Below are 21,184 nucleotides of genomic sequence, written 5' to 3' on the forward strand. Positions count from 1 at the left end.
CATTATTCTTTTTCCTTTTCAAGCTTTTTTGATTATTTTTGTCCATTTATTGTTCTAGATGACCTGAGATCCCTCTCCTATCCCATCAGAAAAAGAAAAAAAAATGCTAGAATTTCAATTACACTTGCATTCAGTTTATAGATTAATTTAGAGACTATTGACATCTTTACAATATTGAATCTTTATTCTGAGAACAGGGTTTAACTGTTCATTATTTTATCCTACTTTTATGTCTCTATGTAAGTTTTATAGTTTTCTTTTAATAGGTATTTTAAAAATTATTTCTCCATTTTACTTTTATTGCTATAGTGAATGGGACTTTTGCATTTTATTTTACAAGACGCTCCATTGATTTTTTAATGTATTTATTTTGTGATCGGCCACCTTACTGAACTATCCTGTTAAATCTGATAGTTTTTCAGCTGATTCATTTGTTTCTTCAGTTAAACAATTACATTGTCTTAGAATAATGGTGATTTTTGCCCCTACTGTCCAGAAGTTATATCTTTTATTTATTATTCTTACAATACATTAGCTATATCTCCCACAACAGTGCTGAATGATAGTGGTACAGGCAGACACCTTCATCTTCTTCCTGACTTTAATGGGCATGTCTCTGATCATTCATCAACAAGTATGATGTTGATGTTTGAAGTTCATTATCACATTAACAGTGAGAAACAAATATTAAATTTTTTAATAAAATGTTATTTTAGCATCTATCAAGGCAATAATATGATAGCTTAAGGGCAAGTCTTTCACTTACTGTTGTGGTAAGATATTTTTATTTTATCTTTTTTATTTCAACTGTGCATATCTACTCCGTCAGGGCAGGTTATCATTATTTTTTGCATGTATTTCTTATAATATCACACTGAATTTTTCATGCTTGCATTTTAGTTAAGATCCTTATATTTATATCGATAATTTGATCAATCTGTGGGGTTTTTTTCTTTCTTTTATGCAGTTACTATCGTGGTCTGTTTTTGATATCAGAATAAAATAAAAAGGAGGATGCACTCTCTTTTCCTCTCCTGTGGAAGGGAATACAGCATGTGAATATTGTAAAGGACTTACCAAAAGATCATCCAAACCCACAGCCTTCATTGAGATAATCATTCAAAACTTCTAATTTTGTTCATCTCAATTATTAGTCTATTTATATTTTTCTACCCTTTCTGAGATCCCTCTATCTCATCAGAAAAAAAATTGTAAAATTGCATTTTCTACAAAATTGTCAATTTTAATGAGATTTTAAAATTTATTGCCAGAATTATGTATTTTATTATTTTTATTTTAAAATCTGTATATGTTGCTATACCCATTTTCATTAATTCTTGTGTGTGTTTGTGAGTCTGCATTTCATTTCTTTGCTCTCTTTATCTGTGCATGGGTTCCTCCAGGTCCCCTCCCTCACCCAGTCTGAGCAGAGGTCTCATACTGAATCCATGTGTTTCCCACACGCTGTGTGGGCACCAGTGCTTCTGCGCAGAATCCGTCCGCTCCGCACCTCTCACTGCAGAGCTTGGCAGGCACTAGGCAGCATCCTCGGTGCGTTTTCTTTCTCCTTTTTTTCCTATAAAAACTTGTTTGATTTGGTCCCATCCCTCAAGTTGCTGTCAGGTAATGGGTTAATTCAACCAATAAGGCAGTGAGAGATGATGAAAGAGGGAGGCCACTCAAGTGGGGTTTCCTAGTGAGCCCTGAATCAGATCTGTCACCAGCAAGCTCTCTGGCCTTATTCCCAGACCTTAGTTCCCTGACCTGTAAAATAAGGTAGTTGCATTGCAAGGTTTCTGGAATCGGATTTACCTTGAGCATTCTATGATGATCTGTTATCCAGGTACCCAAATGAAATATTTCTACTTAAGACTAAATTAATATGTTATCCTATCTACATAACAGTTCCATTTTCACAGCTACTTTTGACCCAAAGCAGTGAGTAGCATGTGACTTTTTAATATTCCTAAAAATGATTTAGCAAATGGTTCTTTATGCATTGGGACCTTCAGTGTCAAAGTCAAATCTACTTTGTTTTATTCTCCTGACAAAGTAACCAATAGAAGCCTGAACAATTGTTGGAAAAAACAAAGTAGTAGCAAAAAATGAAAATCACCAAATTGCTAAGCAAAGCAGTATGGTAACAGGTAATAATACTAAAGGTGATAGCACAATTCTGGCCTATGTCTTTATTTAATGTCATAGTAAAATTCCTCCCAAAGAAGACCTTGAATTTCTCACTTTTGTTTTGAACATGGTCCTAGACAGCAGAAATATTAATATTTATTTGAAATGGAATCTCTAGTGGAACAGGCTCTTCTTCTAGGAGCAGTATCCCCTTCTAAGAAATGCACCTACTCAAGCTCCATATATGGTGCTCCTGCTATGAACAAATCCCCACAGCAACAGTTCATTGATTGGCCTTGAAAGGAGCACATGACCAAAGCAAAACCAATGAATGTCTTCCCTGGTTATTTGGACTTGGGACCAAGAGAGTAAGGGGACTTTCCCCAGGAGTGCTGAACTTACTAACCATGTAAGCCCAGGAGCCACCAGAAGCCATGAGTTCTGTCACATGAAGATTGGTGGCAAGAGAGTAGAAGTTTATGTGCAGAGAGAAGTGGAGCATAGAAGCAGCTGGACAGAGACCCATTGAAGACTAGATCTGAGAAAGATTTGAAAGCTCCAAGGCTGTGAGAGAGGCACCACTCCTAGACCAGTGCAGATGACTAGCATGTCGGAGTAAACACCAGAGCAAAGAGCTTATTTTAAAGATGGTTAATGAGACTTAACCACAAGCTATTGCCAAAAGAGCCATTTAAACATGGATCTGTACAGAACATGGAGTGGTGTGGTGACAATGAACTGAGCAAAGTCCAGATGAGAAAAGTGGGAGTGAACATATGGCATGCTACCATACCTAATGGATTACAGTAACTTCTTGGTGCAGAGGGTCATATAGTGAGTACTGGGGATGACTAAATGGATTTTGTATCATGTTTATATAAACTATGTAATAAGATAAATGTAAATTTTATTTCATAGAGTAGGTTTAGTGATTCATAATCACTTTTATAATCTTTATAAACATAGGAATGAATTGACCGTACAAGGCATAGTTATCAAGATCTGAACCTGTAAGATTGGAATTCCAACAATGTTCTGGTGTTTGGAGGATGGAGAGCAACAGACAGCCTCTGTAAGCAGGTGACTCAAGTGTATGACCTTGGGCTGTGCCTTTGCGGGTCCTTGTCCTTTAGTTTTGCCACTCAGTCACTGTTCTCACAACTTAAGTGTTTATAACTCCTGGCCCTGCATCCTCCCCCTGGAATTACTGTCTGTCTATTTCCCATCATTCTCATCTAATAAAATTTTATCTATTTTTTTAGATTCTATTCAAAATAGCATCAATGTGGTCCCTGTACCCCCTGCAGTCTGAGTAGCTCGGTATGTTGTAATCAGACATGTGTACGTAACTTTGTTACAATAGCCGTCATGTGGTCTTCGGTTGCATGTTGGCATGTCTGCCTTCCCCAGCTGTGTTGTGCTCATCTCTGTACTCCCTGAATCCATCAGTCTGACTGGACTAAATGGTTTCTGAATGAAAGCATGGATAAATGAATCCCCAATTACTATGCATTACAATGGTTCTAGTTCTTTTAAATTTGTGACAAGATAGACTTTGTTGTCATTTTATATAGACACTAGAGGCCCAATGCACAAAATTTGTGCAAGAGTAGGCCTTCCTTCCCCCACCAGCTGCCGGCACTCGTTTCCCTCTGGCACCCAGGACCCGGGCTTCCCTCCAGCCCCTGGCAGGCATCTGGGACCCAGGCTTCCCTCGCAGCCCCGGCTTCGTCTGGAAGGTCATCTGGAAGGACGTCCAGTCTAATTAGCATATTACGCTTTTAGTATTATAGATGGCAGTAAAATCTGCTCTTGTACGTTCATTCTTGCTAATCTACTGTCCATGTAGCATGGCTTACAACTTAAAAAAAAACACAGAATACGGTAGATGAGTTTGTTCCTCTCTGCACAAAGATATCTCTCTCCCACCCTCACTCTAGGAGGTCTGAAGAAGGAGGAAAGAGTTTGGTATTTTTTTCTAACTCAGTTTCACGGACATATTCCTAATCAGTTACAAAGTTATGAAAGGCAAAATGTGAAGCAAAGGCGTGTGAGGTTTGCTAAGTGTCGCCGCTGCTGCTCATACCCAGCTTCAGCTTCTTGGCCAGGGCGTCAATCTGAATGGTGGGGTCGGACCCCATGGACAGGAAACAGATCAGAGGTGTCCGTGTATCGCTTTCTTCCCAAGTTTTCTCCAGGTTCAAGATAACTGGTTCTGTGTACTTCTCCTCCAGGGAACTGGCAATGTACTTCCTTGCTTGAAAAACAGTGCGGTCTGGGCACCAAGACCTAGAAATGGACATGAGCCAGAGGGAAAAATTTAGTCTCTGCCTTTCTTATCCTGTCTCATTCTAGGCACTTAGAGAACATAATTAGCAAAGGACAAAAAGCTAGCATGCCACTGTGTGGGCCTGAGTAGGGGCAAGGTCTTCTACCCTGGGTTTCGGAGCTAGGCATATTCTGAAATTTTAATTGGCCATTTTAAAAGCGCATCAAATGATTATCCCTGGTATCACTTCAGGTGAGCCATTCCTCATCCAAACTAACACACAGGAGCACGCTTATCTTCGGCAGGTAGTCATCAGGCACCTGCTGCACATCAGGCCACTCAGCAGGGAAGCCACCGGCCAGCCTGTGCACCCAGGAAGCTCTGCAGGCATCGGGGTGGGGAGGGGGGTAAACTGTCCAAGTGTCAGAAGTAGGTTGACCAGCAAGCACTAATGTAATGCCATCTGTGTTGCCAATGTTGAAGTAGGTTCTAAACACAATGACACGTTAAATAACGTCATTTGATATTTTAAATCACAACTTCTACAGATTATAGTATTCATTAGGCAAAGATTCAGTTTTAGAATAATGGATAAAAGACAGACACGTCTGTTCTAATAAAAACAAGTAGCTCTTTCAGCCTCTGTAGGTCATGAGGTCACCATTGCTGTGATCACTCACAGAGAGTGACAACACCCAGAAAACAACTTTTTATAAGAAATGTGAGCTCAGGTAGAAGTTTAACATTGGATAGATAAAAATGACTTCAAAATTATCCAACAGCATTTTGTTAATCTTTTGAGGGTTTCTGCCCCCAATGCCAACCTTGCCCACCAATCTCGCCTCTCTCTTCTTTCCCTCTCTCTCTCTCTCTCTCTCTCTCTCTCTCTCTCTCTCTCTCTCACACACACACACACACACACACACACACTCACTCACACTCTAATATAGAAGCCTTCTTTAAGCTACTGGATATTAAGAAAATATGAAAAGTGGGAAGGAAAAGAAAAAAAAAGAATGTTCTTCCTTAACATCAATTTAAAAGTTTTGCTTCTATTTTAATAGTCAAGCCTGCATCACACATTTCAATAGCATAATATTTATAGGTTTTTTTTCTCAGATGAAATTGAATTTCAGCTTACAAACTAATTGCTTTATAACTTGTGAGTTATATTTATTAAAGAAGTAAATACAACAATAAATAATGAATGAAGTGAATAATAAAGCATATTTTTCATGTTTTTTGGATAAAAGCACTATCATCAATACATTGTCAAAACATACCATTCCCTGCCAGCATCATCATTTTATTTGCTTGTCAAGGAACTAAAGAATCGCCATCCCAAATTGCAATGTAAAAGTACCTACATTGCTTATAATAACAACTGGGACACAGTGAAGTAATGCCCTGAGGTACGTTTGTAATTTGACAGGATGATGCCTCCAGCTCTGAGCTCCCTATTCTCACCTGATAAGTAAGAGTTTGTGGCAGGTATCCAGCGAATCGTTATATCCATCAGGGATAATTTCTTCCTCTGGAGCATCTTTGTCAAACCAGCTTTTCCATCCCTTCTCATTTCGAGATATCTAACATAAACAAGCCAATTAGCAAGCCACAGGAGCACATGGAGTTGAAATAATATATTGGAGAGGATGCCGAATAACACAGAGCGTCATCCTCTCTAGCACGTCATTTTTCAAATATAACCACTCATCTGCATTTTTCTTCAAAATCAATGACTCAAACAATGTGGAGATTACGATCCTCTTTCAGTTTTCCCATTGCTTTTCTCCACTATTCACTAAGATTAGGACCATGAATCAATTACGCTAAATGACAGGGAGGGAAAAATCACAGACCAGGGTTTATCAACCTACTGACATTTGGGGCCAGTTATTTCTTTGTTCAGGGGGCTGTCCTGTGCACTGTGGGATGTTTGGCAGTATTTCCAGCCTTCACCCACTAAATACCAGTAACACCTCTCTCCCAATTCGGGACCATCAAAAATCTCTAAACATTGTAAAGGCTCCCCGTGGGAGATTGGGATGGGGGATGAGGGTGGGAGAGGAATGGGCACAAAGTTGCCCTGCGTTGAGAACCACCGATAGAGACCATTCTGATGAGCAAACCTCTACATGTTGACCTCTATACAAAATACTGATGGATGGCACAATCAAAACTTCCACTTTCCTAGCGACCCCCACCCCGAGCATCAGATCCAAGGAGGGAAGAGGTCTCTCCGGGAGCTGGTCCCGGGCAGCTGGTCCTGCAGAGCCTGGGGAGAGCTGTGGGGTTCAGAGGCATCACAGGCACATGGTGAAGCCTAGGCCTGTGAAAACCAGTGGCAGACGCTGCGTGGGCCTGGCACTGCTCCTCAGCTACTGGCGGCCAGTTACTTAGGCCGAGTTTATAAGCATGTTTTAAAGAGCAACAGTCGCCAAAACCAGTTTGGCTCAGTAGATAGAGTGTTGGCCTGCGGACTGAAGGGTCCCGGGTTTGATTCCAGTCAAGGGCATGCACATTGGTTGCGGGCACATCCCCGGTGGGGGGTTGCAGGAGGTAGCTGGTTGATGTCTCTCTCTCATCAATGGTTCTAGCTCTCTATCCCTCTCCCTTCCTCTCTGTAAAAAATCAATAAAATATATTTTAAAAATAAATAAATAAAGAGCAACAGTCATCTCTAACAGCAAACAACACAGAGCAGAGGCTGCGTGCCACCCCCAAGCCCTGTCCTTTCCCCTCTATCCTCCCCACTTTTTGCTAAGGCCCAGAGAAGAACAGCTGCTCAAAGCCCACAATCTAACAGCAAAACAAGGAGCCCAGTTGCTCCAACTTTGTCCCTGGGACACTGAGAGATGGAGGAGGGTTTCTGAAATGTTTCTCAGGTGCCGTCTTTCTCCGGGCTCTTCCTGGCTGGCTGCTCTCACAGAATCAGGTTGGCAGCCCACCCTACTGCCCTGGCCCCAGCGCACTGCCATTCACAGCGCCCCCTGCTGGCCTCCCCGACACCAGCGGCTAGAGAGAGGGAGACTGGGAGGTGTTTATTCCCAACCTTCCACCTGCTGATTTTGATGTCATGGGAGAGCTCCCAGGGGTGACTGCTTCTGTAATGAGCAAGGGGCTCCCAGCCCCGTGCTGCCCACCTCCACGGCCCACTCCTTTTCCTGGGCCTCTCTCCTGGCAAATACCACTTCCGGTTGGGCCTGGGACGCCAAGGCAGGGCCGCTTGCTGTTGGAGGCTATTTTTGTTTCAGTCGCTGACAGCACTCCGCTGGGAGCCTGGTCGGCTACTCCTCCCTTCCTTCCCACGAACAGGCCGGCCGCGGCCGCCCGATGGGGGGTCCCGGTGAACTTCTGCCCTGTCCCGAGGACAGCTCTTCCCTCACACCTGGCCCAGCCCCGGCACAAGGCGCTGCGGAGAAATAACGCCTGCTGCCAGGAAAGGGCATGAGGTCAGATGACAGCTTCGCCCTTCCCTGGCCACATGGAGAATACTTAACCTCTTCCAATCTCGGTTCTCTCATCTCTAAAGCGGGATCAACAACGCCATAAATACATATCTATCAACATTTGAATCCAAAAATCAAAATAAACAAGCAAGCAGCCTAATGAACCAAAATAAACTGATGAATGAAACAGAACCAGAGGCTGACAACTCTCAGAGAGAAGGGGAGAGGTGGACGGGAAGAGACTAACCAAAGAACACATATGCATTACCTATGACGCGGACGATAGGGCGGTGAAGGCCAGGGGGGCGGGAACCAGATGGAGCAGGCAATGGGGATGAGGGGAGAGGGGAGGGAGACGTCTGCAATACTCTGAACAATAAATATTTTTTAAAAATCATAAAAAGAAGTAAAAATGTAGCAACATCAATACTCTACAAAAAAGGGTCCACCCCTGGTTCCCATTCTGACAGCAATTCAAGCAGCCTGTGCATGACTCACGCTCAGCACAGAAAAATAAGGCAGCCGCCTGCACGTCCGAAATGTTCCTTCTGAGACACCCCCCAAGCTTCTGCCTATATTCTCCCTGGCAAGCCATGCGGAGACTTAAAGCTACACCATGGTGTGAACCCTTTTGTGTGAGGACCTGTCACCAGGAGGTCCCCCATTAAATGGCCTGAGTGGCCCTAGCCGGTTGCTCCATGGTTAGAGCGTTCGCCCTTGAACTTAAAGTCTCGGGTTTGATTCTGACCAAGAGCACGTACATACCCCTGGCTCAGGTGTGTACAGGAGGCCGCCAATCGATGTGTCTCTCTCACATCCATGTTTCTCTCTGTCTCTACCTCTCCCTTCCACTCTCTCTAAAAATCGATGGGAAAAAATATCCTTGGGGGAGGGTTAATAACAACAACTAACGGCCTGGGTGTGTCTGGGTGCGGAGACCTGCGCCCTCCCGCCCTTCGTCACCTGGTTCATGATTTCTGCGAATTGCGGGAGCTTGCTCAGCTCCACGAGGTTCAGCCAGGTCATGTCGAGGATCCAGCGGAAGGGCTTGGGAGGGCAGGCCTTCAGGTCCAGGGCTGCGCCGCCTGGGGGAGGGGCCGGGGAACCAGGTCAGCGCGGGCTCCATTTTTCAAAACGCGCCCCCTCCCCTCAAGTCATAAAAATGAGATAACAGTATTACAGGAAAATATGGGAAAACTGGAAAATAGTCACATTACAGAAAATGTGGTGGTTATCCTCTTTGCGTACATTTCCTTTATGTCTTCCTGTTTTATTTACTGATTTGTACTGTCTCACAACACGCAGATGGTGGCAATTCCTTGTCAATTTTCTCTGCAAAGAATTGTTCCCAGGTGGTTGTGGTTGTTGCCTTTTTATTGTGATTTAACAGTCTGTAATATACCATTTTGCTACCAATGAATAGGCTGATCATCCCATGTGTGATTCTAAAAATCACTTCCAAGTCATCACTCCTCCAGAAGTTTCATATTCAATACTACGAGTATTTGTTGCCAGGTCAAAAAGATGAGGAGATGGAGAGATTGACATAGTACAGCTGTGGGGTTTTAAGGGAGTAACTAATGATCAAATCATTCATTCATTCATTCATTCATTCATTCAAAAAGTACTTGGGTGTTCCCTGTGTACCTGGCCCATTCCAGGCACCGGGAGTGAAGCAGAGAAAATGAGCAAGGCCCTGGCCTCACAGCATGTGGACAGCAGCGTTGGGGGGTGTTTTGAAGCCCATCACAAGTCAACAAGCATTCCCAACGTGACCATCTCCCACCCAGTCGCGTGACTACTGTTACAATTTCAAATCCCTCTGCTTCATGTCTTTAGTAATGTTTTTATCATAATAATTCCAGCTCTGTTTTTAATTCAGATTATGCAAAAACGGTGATTCTGTAGCTTTCAAATCCCATTATCCTGAAGAGCTTCTGGAATCCTTCCACTTCATAATGGACGCTTGGGGGGGGGGGGGGGTAGCACAGGGCTCTGCTCCCCCTCCAGCACCTTCCTGAGATGGTGAATGAGCTGAAGTGCCCCTTCCATGCACGGCCCTGTGTTCCACCCCAGGGGCAGTGATTCCGAGGCCGCCACGCCTTTAGCCCGTCACCTTCCCCTCCGCCCGCCCTGTGTGGCTGCAGAGGGAGGAGGCCTTCCGGCTCTGGTTCTGCTGACACCGAGTTCACTGGTGAAGCAGCCTCTGGAGTCGGCTGCGGGCCTAAGGGCCTCTGCTCCTCTGACCCAGGGACTGGCCCTCCTTTTCTTCTCCGCTGTTTCCAAAACAATGTGCTCAGGGACCGTAAGCCTCCGAGGCACCGGCAGAGGCCGCGGAGGCTGCAGCAGCGTTTCAGGCGCGTGCACCTCAGCTGACAGACGGCCTCTCCCCCGGCACCCACTCTAACACACCGAGCTGCAAAGACTCGGACAGAGCTCAGGAGCTCAGCCTCTGCCTCCTCGTCCACCACAAGGTGTCACAACGGAGTCTCCGGGACGGGTGCTGTGGAGATTAAGTGCACGTTTGTGTGCAGAAAGCTTAGGACACACAGTGGCAGCCAGGCAGTCGTTAGCTGTGGCTGTGATGTTCACTGTCTGACTTGGAACTCAGGTCCAGGCCAACCCGGAAGGCAAGGGCGCACGCCCTAACGTGCCTTTTGTCCGTGGGTCACAGCAAAAGAAAGATGACGCCTTTCTGAAGGAGCTGGGCCGGGAGAACAGTCCACCCGTTCCTCTCTGAGGCAGGACTGCCCCTGCCACCCGCTTCCCACTTCACCGTGCCTGACTCTGTCCGTTGGAACAGAAAGTCAAGGGCACCTTCCAGACACTGAAGAAAGCGAGTAGGAGTGTAGGCAAAGGGACGGTCCTCCCGGGGAAGCCAGACAGACACTTGTGCTGTGACCAATGAGTCTTCCTCCCCCCCGCCCCCCCCCCCCCCCCGTAAGCACTGAGTTCAAATGATTTTTTAAAAATTAATGATCTAAGGACCGTAAGTGTTCACCTTGTAAAAACCATTAAAAACAAAGCCACGCCATCTTTTAAAAAATAATTTGGTCACTATGTAAGTCCATTCAAAGCTAATACAAACTGCAAGCTTTGGGTTGTTATTAAAAACAAAAAACAAAAAACAAAACACAAAAAACCTCTTTTACTGCTGAGCTGTCTGTGCTTTTGCTGATCAACTGACCAGACAACCCCAAATCCATCTTCCTACAGCACCGCTCTGTCCGCGGGCTTCCCGCTCGGAAAGCGGACAATGGCTCCCCGTTGCCCACTAAGGCACCCACACTCCTCACACCGGCTCTGCTGGCCTGTGCAGCCGCCTCTCCCGCTCCCAGCTGATGAAACGGGCACAGCTGTGTTCTCTCCACAGCCCCGGTGTGCAGCCTTCTTGTTTTTCTGTGTCAAATCTAATTCTCCTCACAGATTCCTTCCCTGCTGGGTTCCTGTGTTTCGCAGCCCCCGCGGATTTCCATGCTTAGTCTCCCAGAATCCCGTGTCTCAGGTAAGAGCCGGGTTTGGCTGGGTTGGCTGGGTGGGGAGAGGTTGCAGGGGGGTGATTGTGTCATGACAGGGAGGGGCCTCAGATTGGTGCGCACCCTCTCGTCTCTACCAGTCTGGGTCCCAGGCTGGGATCCCCCACCGTCTCCCTGAGCACATCCTGTGTGACCTGCAGGCGCAGGGGCTGTCACCCACAGGGATGGGGCCTGTCTCCCGTCAGAGGTCCCTGCTCTGCAGCTTCTTGGTTTGGGCCCCAGGCCTCTGGTGTGCACCAGCCTCTCCACACTCCATGCCCACACCCCACTGCCAACCTTCCCGAGTATCCGTCCGGCCACTCCCTCACAACGCTGCCCGGCAGCCCCCATGCTGGCGAGGCTCTGGGCAGAGCATCCTCCTCTCCCCACCTCCTTCTTCCTCTGACTCCTCCGTCCTTCCACGACCCATAGGACAGGGGACAGGGCTCCCACTTCTTTCTATGTCAGAACTGTCTCCTTCTCAGAGTCACGCTGGCAACAGAGCCAGCTCACAAACAAGGAAACATCCAAAAGCGTATTTCCCATCCCGCTTGTACCCCCAGACGGGAGGCTGTCCTCAGCAGGAGGCCATTTGTTCCCACTGCTGCCTAGGTTCCCACCCTCCCCCGCCACCCTTACCCCCCCCACCCCCCCTTTCTCTCTCCTCCCCCGCTGTCCCTTCCCCTCTGCCCCTTCCCCCCTGCCCCTTCCCCGCTGCCCCTTCCCCCCTGCCCCTTCCCCACTGCCCAGGGCTCCAAACCCCGAGGCTGAAGCCCTAGGCAAGTGAGAGCCTCAGGGTGACTGGACGAGTCAGAGCAGCTTTCTAGGCCTGGTAAATTCAGGCGCGTTTTATTTAAATGTCACAGAGACTACCCCTGTGGATGGACGCTCCTCTTAGGAGCCCGCCCGTCTCTCCAGGGCCCTGTCCTTCCCCGGGGCCCACAGCCCCCTGTGGTCGCTCTGAGATCTGCTCGCTTCCTGGTTCCAGCCCTGCACACGCCTTAGGTACCACGTGGTCTCTCAGCTCCTACATGCAGTTCAGACTCCAGCTCCTCCAGGCGGACCCGGTCTTAGACAAAACATGAACCCCAGGACATATTCTCATTTCCTTTGAGCTCCAAGAACTACAAAGTCAAAAAAGACATTTCAGTGAGTCCGCAGAACGGTTTACAACGTCTCTTATCCGGTAACCTGTTCTGGGCCAAGGAGGAAATTAACTGAAGACAAGGGTAGAGAAGGTAGGCATGGCTCCTGCCTGCTAGCGTCAGCTGGACGATGAGGATACAGCGCATCACGTCCCTGCGCCTTGCAGCGTGAACTCGGAAACACTCCGCATTTTGCTCTGCTGATCCACCGCCTTGGTTGTTATTTCTACGCCCAACATGGCCGCTGTCTGACTTCTCGCCTGTCTGGCCTGCCGTCTGCCTGCCGATGTCTCAAATCCTATGTTTGCGTAGCCGCCAGGGCTGTGGGGACGCCCAGTGCCCTGCCCCCAGGCCTGTGGGAGAGCTGAGTCCCCTGCTCTCCGCAAAGTTAGATGTGGCCACATGTCTCGCTTTGGCTAATGAAAGATGAGCGTTAAGTGACATGTGCCACTTATGGGGTACCTTTTAAGGGCCAGGACACAATTTGCCACATCCCGTCCCTCTGCCTAGTAATTAGGGAGGCAGTTGGGATTCCTGGGTGACCGTAACAAGCATGCTGGAGCGAGAGCGGAGGAGAAGTAAACCTTTGCTGTGTTGACATTTGGGGGCTGTTCTTATGCCGACTAAAAAGTAGGCCCCAAACTCACACTCATTGTGCCCCAATTCCGACACTCCTAAACTGGCTCCTCTCTCAACCAGGAAATCTCTGCACAGACCGAAACCTGGCTTTGACCCCTCTCCTGGCTCCGGTCCAGTGCATGTCCCTGCTATGACCCCTCACCTGTTTCCTCCCTTCTCCTCCCATCGCCTTCCCCGGAGGCTGCGGCCCAGGGGGTTATAACAGACCCCTCGATCCTCTGCTCTCCAGCTTACCCATCTGCCCGAGTGACCTTCCCGAGAACAATGAAAGGTTCTGACAGACCACAGCACCACCCCCAAGGCACCTGGCTGCCCAGCAGATCAAGAAAACCTTTCCTCTAGGCTCCCAGTTCACACACTCCACGCGTTTCCTTCTCACGTTTCCGTCTCTACCGTCAGGAGCCACCCAAATGCCACTTTCTTTTTTAGGAGGGTGGGGAGGAGCAACGAGAACACCATTTATTAAACTATATACAAGCGCAAAACCATCAAGAAAAGATTGACACATCTCCCCATGCGTCAAATAACCTGAAAAATTCCTGACGGACCCAGCAGAGGTGTGTTTTCCACGGAGCTTTTCTGACCTCACCAAGCGCACGTAACCTCTCCCTCCTTTTAGACCCAACACCTTGCTCTTAGCTCTCTTATCACACTCGGGCGATCTAGCCTTGTTTTGCAATTATTTTATCCCCTGTATGAGACTGTCATTTCCCTTAAAACAACATCTGCTTTATCTTTGTATCCCAAACACCAGCATGCTGGGCGTGCATAGCACTTGTTTCACTGAACTGAATGAAAACACTTTTGTCTTAGTTATTATACTTTAACACGGAGATAAGCACTGAAAGGAATTAACTTCAAGTAGAAGCCATCACATCCCAGCCTGAGGAACCCCTCTCCTGCAAGGAACACTCACTGCCAGCTGCCCTTTCCCACCCTCAGCATCCGGGTCTCCCAACCTCGGGCAACAGTGGCCAGCCTTCATTTAATCACATCACTGAGGGTCATGGTGGTAACACAGGCCCGAAGGACGCTACCTTGAGTAGCCAGAGCACAGTGGATGGAAACCAGAAACAAAGGGGCATAAAGAGCTTCACTTTCTTGACAACATAACTGCTCCAATGTGCCGTAAAAATCAGCGTACAGCCACCAAAGAGCACAGCGAACGTGATATCCTTTCCGTCACATCCATCGTCCAAACCCTTCACCTTTGATGAGAGCCTGGAACTCGCGGTGCTTCACCGTTCCTCTCTGGAGGTCGATCTTCAAGGTCATGAGGAGCACAAAGAGGAACTTGTGGTTTTCGTACAGGCCTCGGACAGAGTACGTGAAAACTTCGTACGTCAGGTACTCGATGATATTTGTGATTCTCTTCTGAGGGAGTGGAGACTTCTCAGACCTGCAATGCATTTTAAAAATCAAAGAAGCAGGAATACAAAACAGAAACGTTTAAGTCGCTGCTCTGGCGGGAAGGTCGCGAGGCCCACCTGGCCATGGACTGGTCAAACAGCTTCAAGAACTGGGCCAGGGAGGTCTGGTACATGATGTTCACCATGCTCATCTCCGTGATGAGGAAGTAGAGGATGCTCCCGCGGGTGGCCGCCGGCCGGAACTCCTCCTGAGCCAGGTTGATCTTGACCTCCGTTTCTGCAGCCACGTGTAGCTTTTCGCTCACTTCAGCGGCTGTCAGCTTGGTGGTCCGGAGAACACCGATGAGAGATTCGTCGTCTACCAAGGAGCCTGAAAACCAAACAGGAAGAGTGTGGGAGCTGCAGAACACTGACGGGGAAGCTGGAAAGCCAGGGGCATCCATTCAGGAATCTCCCCGTTGTTAATGTTCAACCCCACTCCTTCAGAGCCCAGAGGGCTTCTAGTCTACCTACCACGTGCTGCCTGAATTCCTGCAAGCATTCCTGCAAGGCCTGCCTCTCTCGCTGCCTAGAAGTCTGCATCCCCAAGGCAGCCCACCCCCAGGGGCCTCGGCCGTCCCCACCATCCTCACCCTGATGGCACCCTGCAGTGTCATGAGCTCGCCCCGGGGTTGCAGGTGAGCAGGTGAGCGGTGCACTCTCACCACTGCTTCAGAGAGTGGCCCTGCCACTGGCGGGCATGTCTCACTACGAGAAAAACTCTAACTTTATCTTTCCCCTTCCTTATTGTTTCTAATAGATAGAACAAGTTTGTGACATTTGATTTTAAGACATGGAAGACACTTTAGCCATGCTGAGCTACTGGCTGTGATGTCTGCAAACAGCAGTGCTCGGGCCTAGTCAAGTGTTCAGGGAGGGGCCTGAGCTGCCAGAGGGCACGGAGCTGCTCTGATGCACTAGGTCCCCTGATGGAGTCTGACCTGTGGTTAACCTCACAGCAAAGAGACCCTGACCCAGCACACCTTGGCCCGGTCAGGAGAAGAGCATTCAGCTGTCTTTCTAATATTTAGAATCCCCAGAGGAACCAAGTGGTGGGAGAACGCACTGCACCAAGAGACAGTGCAATTAAGGCGGAAAATAGGACTCCCCTTGAGGTCACCTGGAAGGTGATGCTGGAGACGGTTGTGAGCGAAACGCATAGTGTTCTTCTGGGAGGTTAAGATTTTTTTTTTTTTAATCTAAGGATTAAAGTGCTGTTCAGAAGTATTCATCATTAAACTTCTAATTAATGGTAGAATTTACAAGGCATTAAGCTGCCTACTTGAGAACACTGTAGTGTTTGTTGATTTTATTTCATTGGGATAAGGTATGTTTACACATTCAGAGAGAACACATCCCCAAATCCGGGGGTGGTGCGATGATCTGACTGCCCAGACAGCACCTGACTTCTAAGTGGGAGGTCAAGTCAAACCGAGAGTAAGCTGGGTCCTCCCTGGTTCGGCTCAGTGGATAGAGCGTCGGCCTATGAACCTGGATTGTAAATTCAGTCCCCGGCCCTGCCCTGGTTGGGGCATTGACCTCCCACATCGATGTTTCTCTCTGTGTCTCTTTCCCTCCCTTTCACTCTCTCTAAAAAATAATGGAAAAATATCCTCAGGTAAGGATTAACAACAATAAAAAAAAAAGGGGGAGGGGCGCGAAACCCGTTTGGCTCAGTGGATAGAGCATCAGCCTGTGGACTGAAAGGTCCCAGGTTCGATTCCGGTCAAGGGCATGTACCTTGGTTGCGGGCACATCCCCAGTAGGGGGTGTGCAGGAGGCAGCTGATTGATGATTCTCTCTCATTGATGTTTCTAACTCTCTATCCCTCTCTCTTCCTCTTTGTAAAAAATCAATAAAAAATATTTTAAAAATAATAATAATAAAAAGGGGGCGGTAAACTGGGCCTTGGGTGCTGAAGTGCCTCCACCACAGATTACACACCTCAGAGCCCATTGCGGTGATTACATTTCAATGCCAACTGAAAGAGTGAATCTAAAAAAAAAAAAATAGATGGAGCCCATTAGTTTCCTTTGGGCAGGCAAATTAGCCTATTATGAGTTACCTAGCTCTCCCGGGAGCCCTTCCTTTCCTCAGGAGAGAGCAATTATATCAAGAAAACGGTTATTCTCAAATGCTCAGGCCTTGTTTGCTAATTCAGTAATCAGATTCCCTGCCGTCCCTCTTTAGTGTCTACAGGGAAATTGCCTCGCTGTCTTTGCATTGATAACTATTTCCTAACATCTGTCATCACGGGGCGTTGAGAAGAGGATACAAGAGATCCTTCTTCAGAATCCATTATTTGATTATGTCGTGATAACACAATACCTTTTGTGGCACTTAATTTGTAGAGGAGGTTATCTTCCAGTTCTTTCATCTTCCGCTTATTGAAAGTCACGTCCTCCAAAAGCTTAACCCTCTCAGACTCCAGCTCCTGTTATTAAGAAACACAAAACAGCTCCAGAATGTTACCAGTTGTTGCCATAAATCCAATTTACCAGTGTTTATTACAAACTTTTAAAAGTTTAACCCAAAATGCCTTTTGCATGGCAAGGAATGGCTACCATTAGTCAAACCTATTTTTCCATATTTTTGTTTCTCTAGAGAGTTTTGTGTGTGTGTTTTTTAATTATGCCCAGAAGCATTAGGTTTCCATAGCACTTACACAGCATGCATGCGATTACCTTGCTAAAATAATTTTGCCCAATTATCTGCAGCTGTCTTTCCAGCTCCCCGTTTATTTAAATTAGAGCATCCCATTCTCTTGGCCCTGCTTCCACATTGCCTCTGGGAGAAATGTTAACTTTATTTGCAGTCAGAAGTGGTAGAAACAAAGAGGCATTGATTAATACCAAGAAACCACCAGGCAACCCAAGCCAAAGTGAGCTCTTCGCTTGGGACCTGCCTGTAGGAACTCCGGGCACCTGGTTTGGCATAGCCAGTTGTCAATACAAATCCATTTTCCACTATTTTGCAGCTCCTTCTACAAGAGGGGCTAGCTTGGATGTTTGGGAGGTATATTTTTCATACATAAATGATGTGTTTTTTAAAACTATATTTTGAAAATTTCCCAGCTTTCAGAAAAGTTGCAAGACTGGTACAATGAGCTCTCACAAACCCATTACTTAGGTTCGCCAAATAACATTTTGCTTTCTCACTCTTTCTCTCTATATAATATTTATTATCATCATTGCTGAACCATTTGCTAATGTTATCCTTTACACCTAAGATCTTCAGCAAATCTCCTAAGATCCAAGACATTCTCTTACATAACTATAGTGCAATTTTCAAACACAGAAACTTAACGTGGATATATAATACTCTTGCTAAACACAGAGTAAATGGAAATAGTCTCGATAACATTCTTGATAGTGCTTTCTTCTGATTTTATGCAGACTCACAACTTGTACTCAGAACTGTGTTTTTCAGCTACTTCGTTGAGAGGAAGTGTCTTGAAAAACTGCTTCAGAAATTCCTCCATGTTCAGAAGGTCTTCCTAAACCAACCCATCAGGCAAGAGCCACAGCACAGCAGCCATCTGCATACCTCCCAGGACCCCCATCTCGATTGGAGCCCTACATCTAATGGGCAGGAACTTGTCCTGTTCATTCTTGTATTCGTGGCAGCACGTATCTCAAGGCTTTGCAGAGATTGGACTCAACATCCAATAAATATTTGTTAAGTTGAAATCTGCTGAATTTAGTCATCAACTTTATTTTGCATCCGGGGAAACTGAGCACCCAGAAATATTAACTCCAAAGAGCATTTCTATATAATGCGCATAGCTAGCTAGCTACTGTCAGAGAAAGGCCTAACAGCCTTGTCCTTCAACTCCGAGACCAGTGTGTACAGCGTATAACAGCACTCCCTTCCGGGTTCGCAGTGTGTGATGAGGTGGCAATGAAGAGCCGAGGAGCCTGGCTAGGTTTGCAGGGGAATAGCTCATGTATTGTTTTCATTAGGAGACTCACCCCTGGGTGGCAGTGTAGGAATGCGTGGACAACATGAATGCTGTTAGCTTCCCTTTCAGTAAGATACAGAAACACAAGCATCACGGGGCAGTGGATGCTCGTGAGCTTTGCAGCATGACCTGTAACGTTTATCTATGAGGTCTGGCCGGGTGGAGAGCCTGTGTGCTCTCACAGGTTAAGACCCTGTTCTCTCTGGTCTCCATTTGTTCGCCTGTAAAATGGGTTTCAGAGCAGGCCGTTAGGAGGGTTCACATTATGGTCAGGAGGTCTCCTGCAGACTAAGTATGCATTTTTGTTTCTCCAGCAAGCCTCGTGTAAACACCTCAGCACATGTCTGGAAAAGGAAGCTCGGGCCTAGAAGAATGGGTATAAGCGCTCTGGGACATGGAGGGGCCCGCCTGACAGAAGCTAGTGCAGCCTCCATGGGGGATCTGGACCATCGAGGAATCATCCTGGGACCGACAGTACCAGGCAGACCACAAAGGAAGGGCTAGTTTTTACCAGTTGACACCACGAGGCCTTAAGAAGAGATGGAGACCATGAGTGGAGGGGCCCATGCTCTCTCTGCCTGGCTGTGGAAGTGGAATGGATTCTCTTTCTGGATTGCATAAGCCCTGGGTTGTTTGCTGTTAATTAGAATCAAATGAGCATGCAAGCTGGGACTGTGCCCTTCCCTCCACCAGACAAGCCGCCCTTCCAGGCCTATGCCAAGTGACCATCTCTATGAATGAGGGAGGATTTCACTTCTCCTTTCACTGTCTCTCTATTTCTTTGTGGTCAATGTCATTACTCCTGTTTTTGAATGTCTTTCCTCTCTGTTTGTGTCCATCTGTTTGGATCTCTTGCCTTTTTTCCTTTCCTTGTCTTGTCTTCTTCTGCTAGCTTCTCACCCTCCTATTTTATGCCTCTGTAGTCTTTCTATTTCTAACCTTGCCTTTCCCCTGAACCCTTACTACTAAAATAAATTATATTTGTGCAAATATATTTTATATCTGCAGATACATAAAATTATACTTTGTGCATAACATTTAACATTTTCTGACATTTATCTTAACAATTAGTTTAATCTTGTGTCAACCTCTTAGAACCACCCAATCTTAAGTTGTTCTTTGTTTTATTAGAACTCTCAATTATACTTAAAGTAGAGGCCTGGTGCACTAAATTCATGCAGAGGAGGGTGGTGGGAGGTCCCTTATCCCGGCCTGCATCCTCTCACAATCCAGGACTGCTAGCTTCTAACCGCTCACCGGCCTGCCTGCCTGATTGCCCCTAACTGCTTCTGCCTGCCAGCCTAATCATCCCCTAACCACTCCCCTGCCAGCCTAATTGAGACCTAACAGACCTCCCCTGAGGGCCTGGTTGCCCCCAACTGCTCCCCCAACTGCCCTCCCCTGCCCTCCTGTTTGCCCCAACTCCCCTCCCCTGCTGGCCTGATTGTCCCCAATTGTCCTCTCCTGCCGGTCATCTCGTGATGGTATCATGTGAGGGCATGACACCACCTAGGCTTTTATTATATAGGATACATTCCCTTTTTAGTGAAAATTTCACTTAATTAAAATAAAGGTATGGCTTCCTATATTATTAGATTACTAGTGGCCTGGTACACGAAATTCATGCATGGGGGGTGGGGGAGAGGAAGGCAGGAGCACGAGGGGGGTTGTCCTTCAGCCAGGCCTGCATCCTCTCCAATCTGGGACCCTCTCAGGGGATGTCCAACTGATTGGGCCTAAACTGGCAGTCAGACACCCCTCTCGCAATCCAGGACTGCTAGCTCCTAACCATTCACCTGCCTGATTGCCCCTAACCACTCTGCATGCTGGCCTTCTTGCCCCCAATTGCCCCCCACCCCCGCCAGCCTGCTCGTCCCCAACTATCCCCCCTGTGCCAGCTTGCTCTATCCCAATTTCCCTCCCCTCCTGGCCTGATCACCCCTAACCGCCTCTCACCTCTGCCTCAGCCCCCCCACCATGGCTTTATCTGGAAGAACATCCAGAAGATACCCTGGTCTAATTAGCATATTACCCTTTTATTAGTATAGATTCGATTGTAGAGGTTGAAACAACTACTGTGATAATAATATTCATTCAGAGCAATTTCTTTTTCTCCAGGATCATTATTTTATCAAAATTTTCAGTTATAAACAAGGTCATCCATCCACAGGACTATAGAGGTGTAAGTCAACACACCCGAAGGTTTAAAGTCAGATGTAGGAAGTGAAAATAAGGGTGTGAGTGAGTGTGTGTGTGTGTGTGTGTGTGTGTGTGAGTCTGAAGCTAGAGGAGAGGTGAGTTATGTTACTTTTCTGACAGGACTTGAGACTACAAAACAAATATTTATGTTAACAAAGGTAAACAGGACATACTTAATCTTTTTTGTCCATAGACTTAACAATTTCCCAATAAAGTTCAAACATTTATTATAGTTTAAAAGTTCTTTACCTTGAGAAATTATTACCTGTTTCTCTGTTAGAATTACTCTCCTTAATAACTGATTCTCAAGTCCTTTCATTGTAACAGTGAAATCAATGACTGATGTTTTAGCATTGATCTCGGGGGTAAAGGCAGGGTTCGGTAACTTTGTAGTAATATAAAGTTTAAATGAATCCATGATATCACATTCCTTATCACCGACTTTCACCTACATCAATGCAAATATAAAGT

General features: G+C 46.7%; 1 protein-coding gene across 1 annotated transcript in view; it reads right to left on the reverse strand.

The window, feature by feature from the left end:
- DNAH8 (dynein axonemal heavy chain 8) overlaps positions 1–21,184 on the reverse strand; it is a 263,341-nt gene that overhangs the window by 54,380 nt on the left and 187,777 nt on the right. The window contains exons 75-81 of the mRNA XM_036414990.2: positions 20,979–21,161; positions 16,882–16,987; positions 14,632–14,884; positions 14,353–14,543; positions 8,809–8,930; positions 5,864–5,982; positions 4,214–4,416 (exon numbers count right to left, since the gene is read on the reverse strand). Coding sequence (XP_036270883.2) covers positions 4,214–4,416; positions 5,864–5,982; positions 8,809–8,930; positions 14,353–14,543; positions 14,632–14,884; positions 16,882–16,987; positions 20,979–21,161 — 1,177 coding nt within the window. The remainder of the gene's footprint in view (positions 1–4,213; positions 4,417–5,863; positions 5,983–8,808; positions 8,931–14,352; positions 14,544–14,631; positions 14,885–16,881; positions 16,988–20,978; positions 21,162–21,184) is intronic.

The sequence above is a fragment of the Pipistrellus kuhlii genome, unplaced genomic scaffold (assembly GCF_014108245.1).
Source record: "Pipistrellus kuhlii isolate mPipKuh1 unplaced genomic scaffold, mPipKuh1.p scaffold_m20_p_5, whole genome shotgun sequence".
In the NCBI taxonomy this organism is placed as follows: Eukaryota; Metazoa; Chordata; class Mammalia; order Chiroptera; family Vespertilionidae; genus Pipistrellus; species Pipistrellus kuhlii.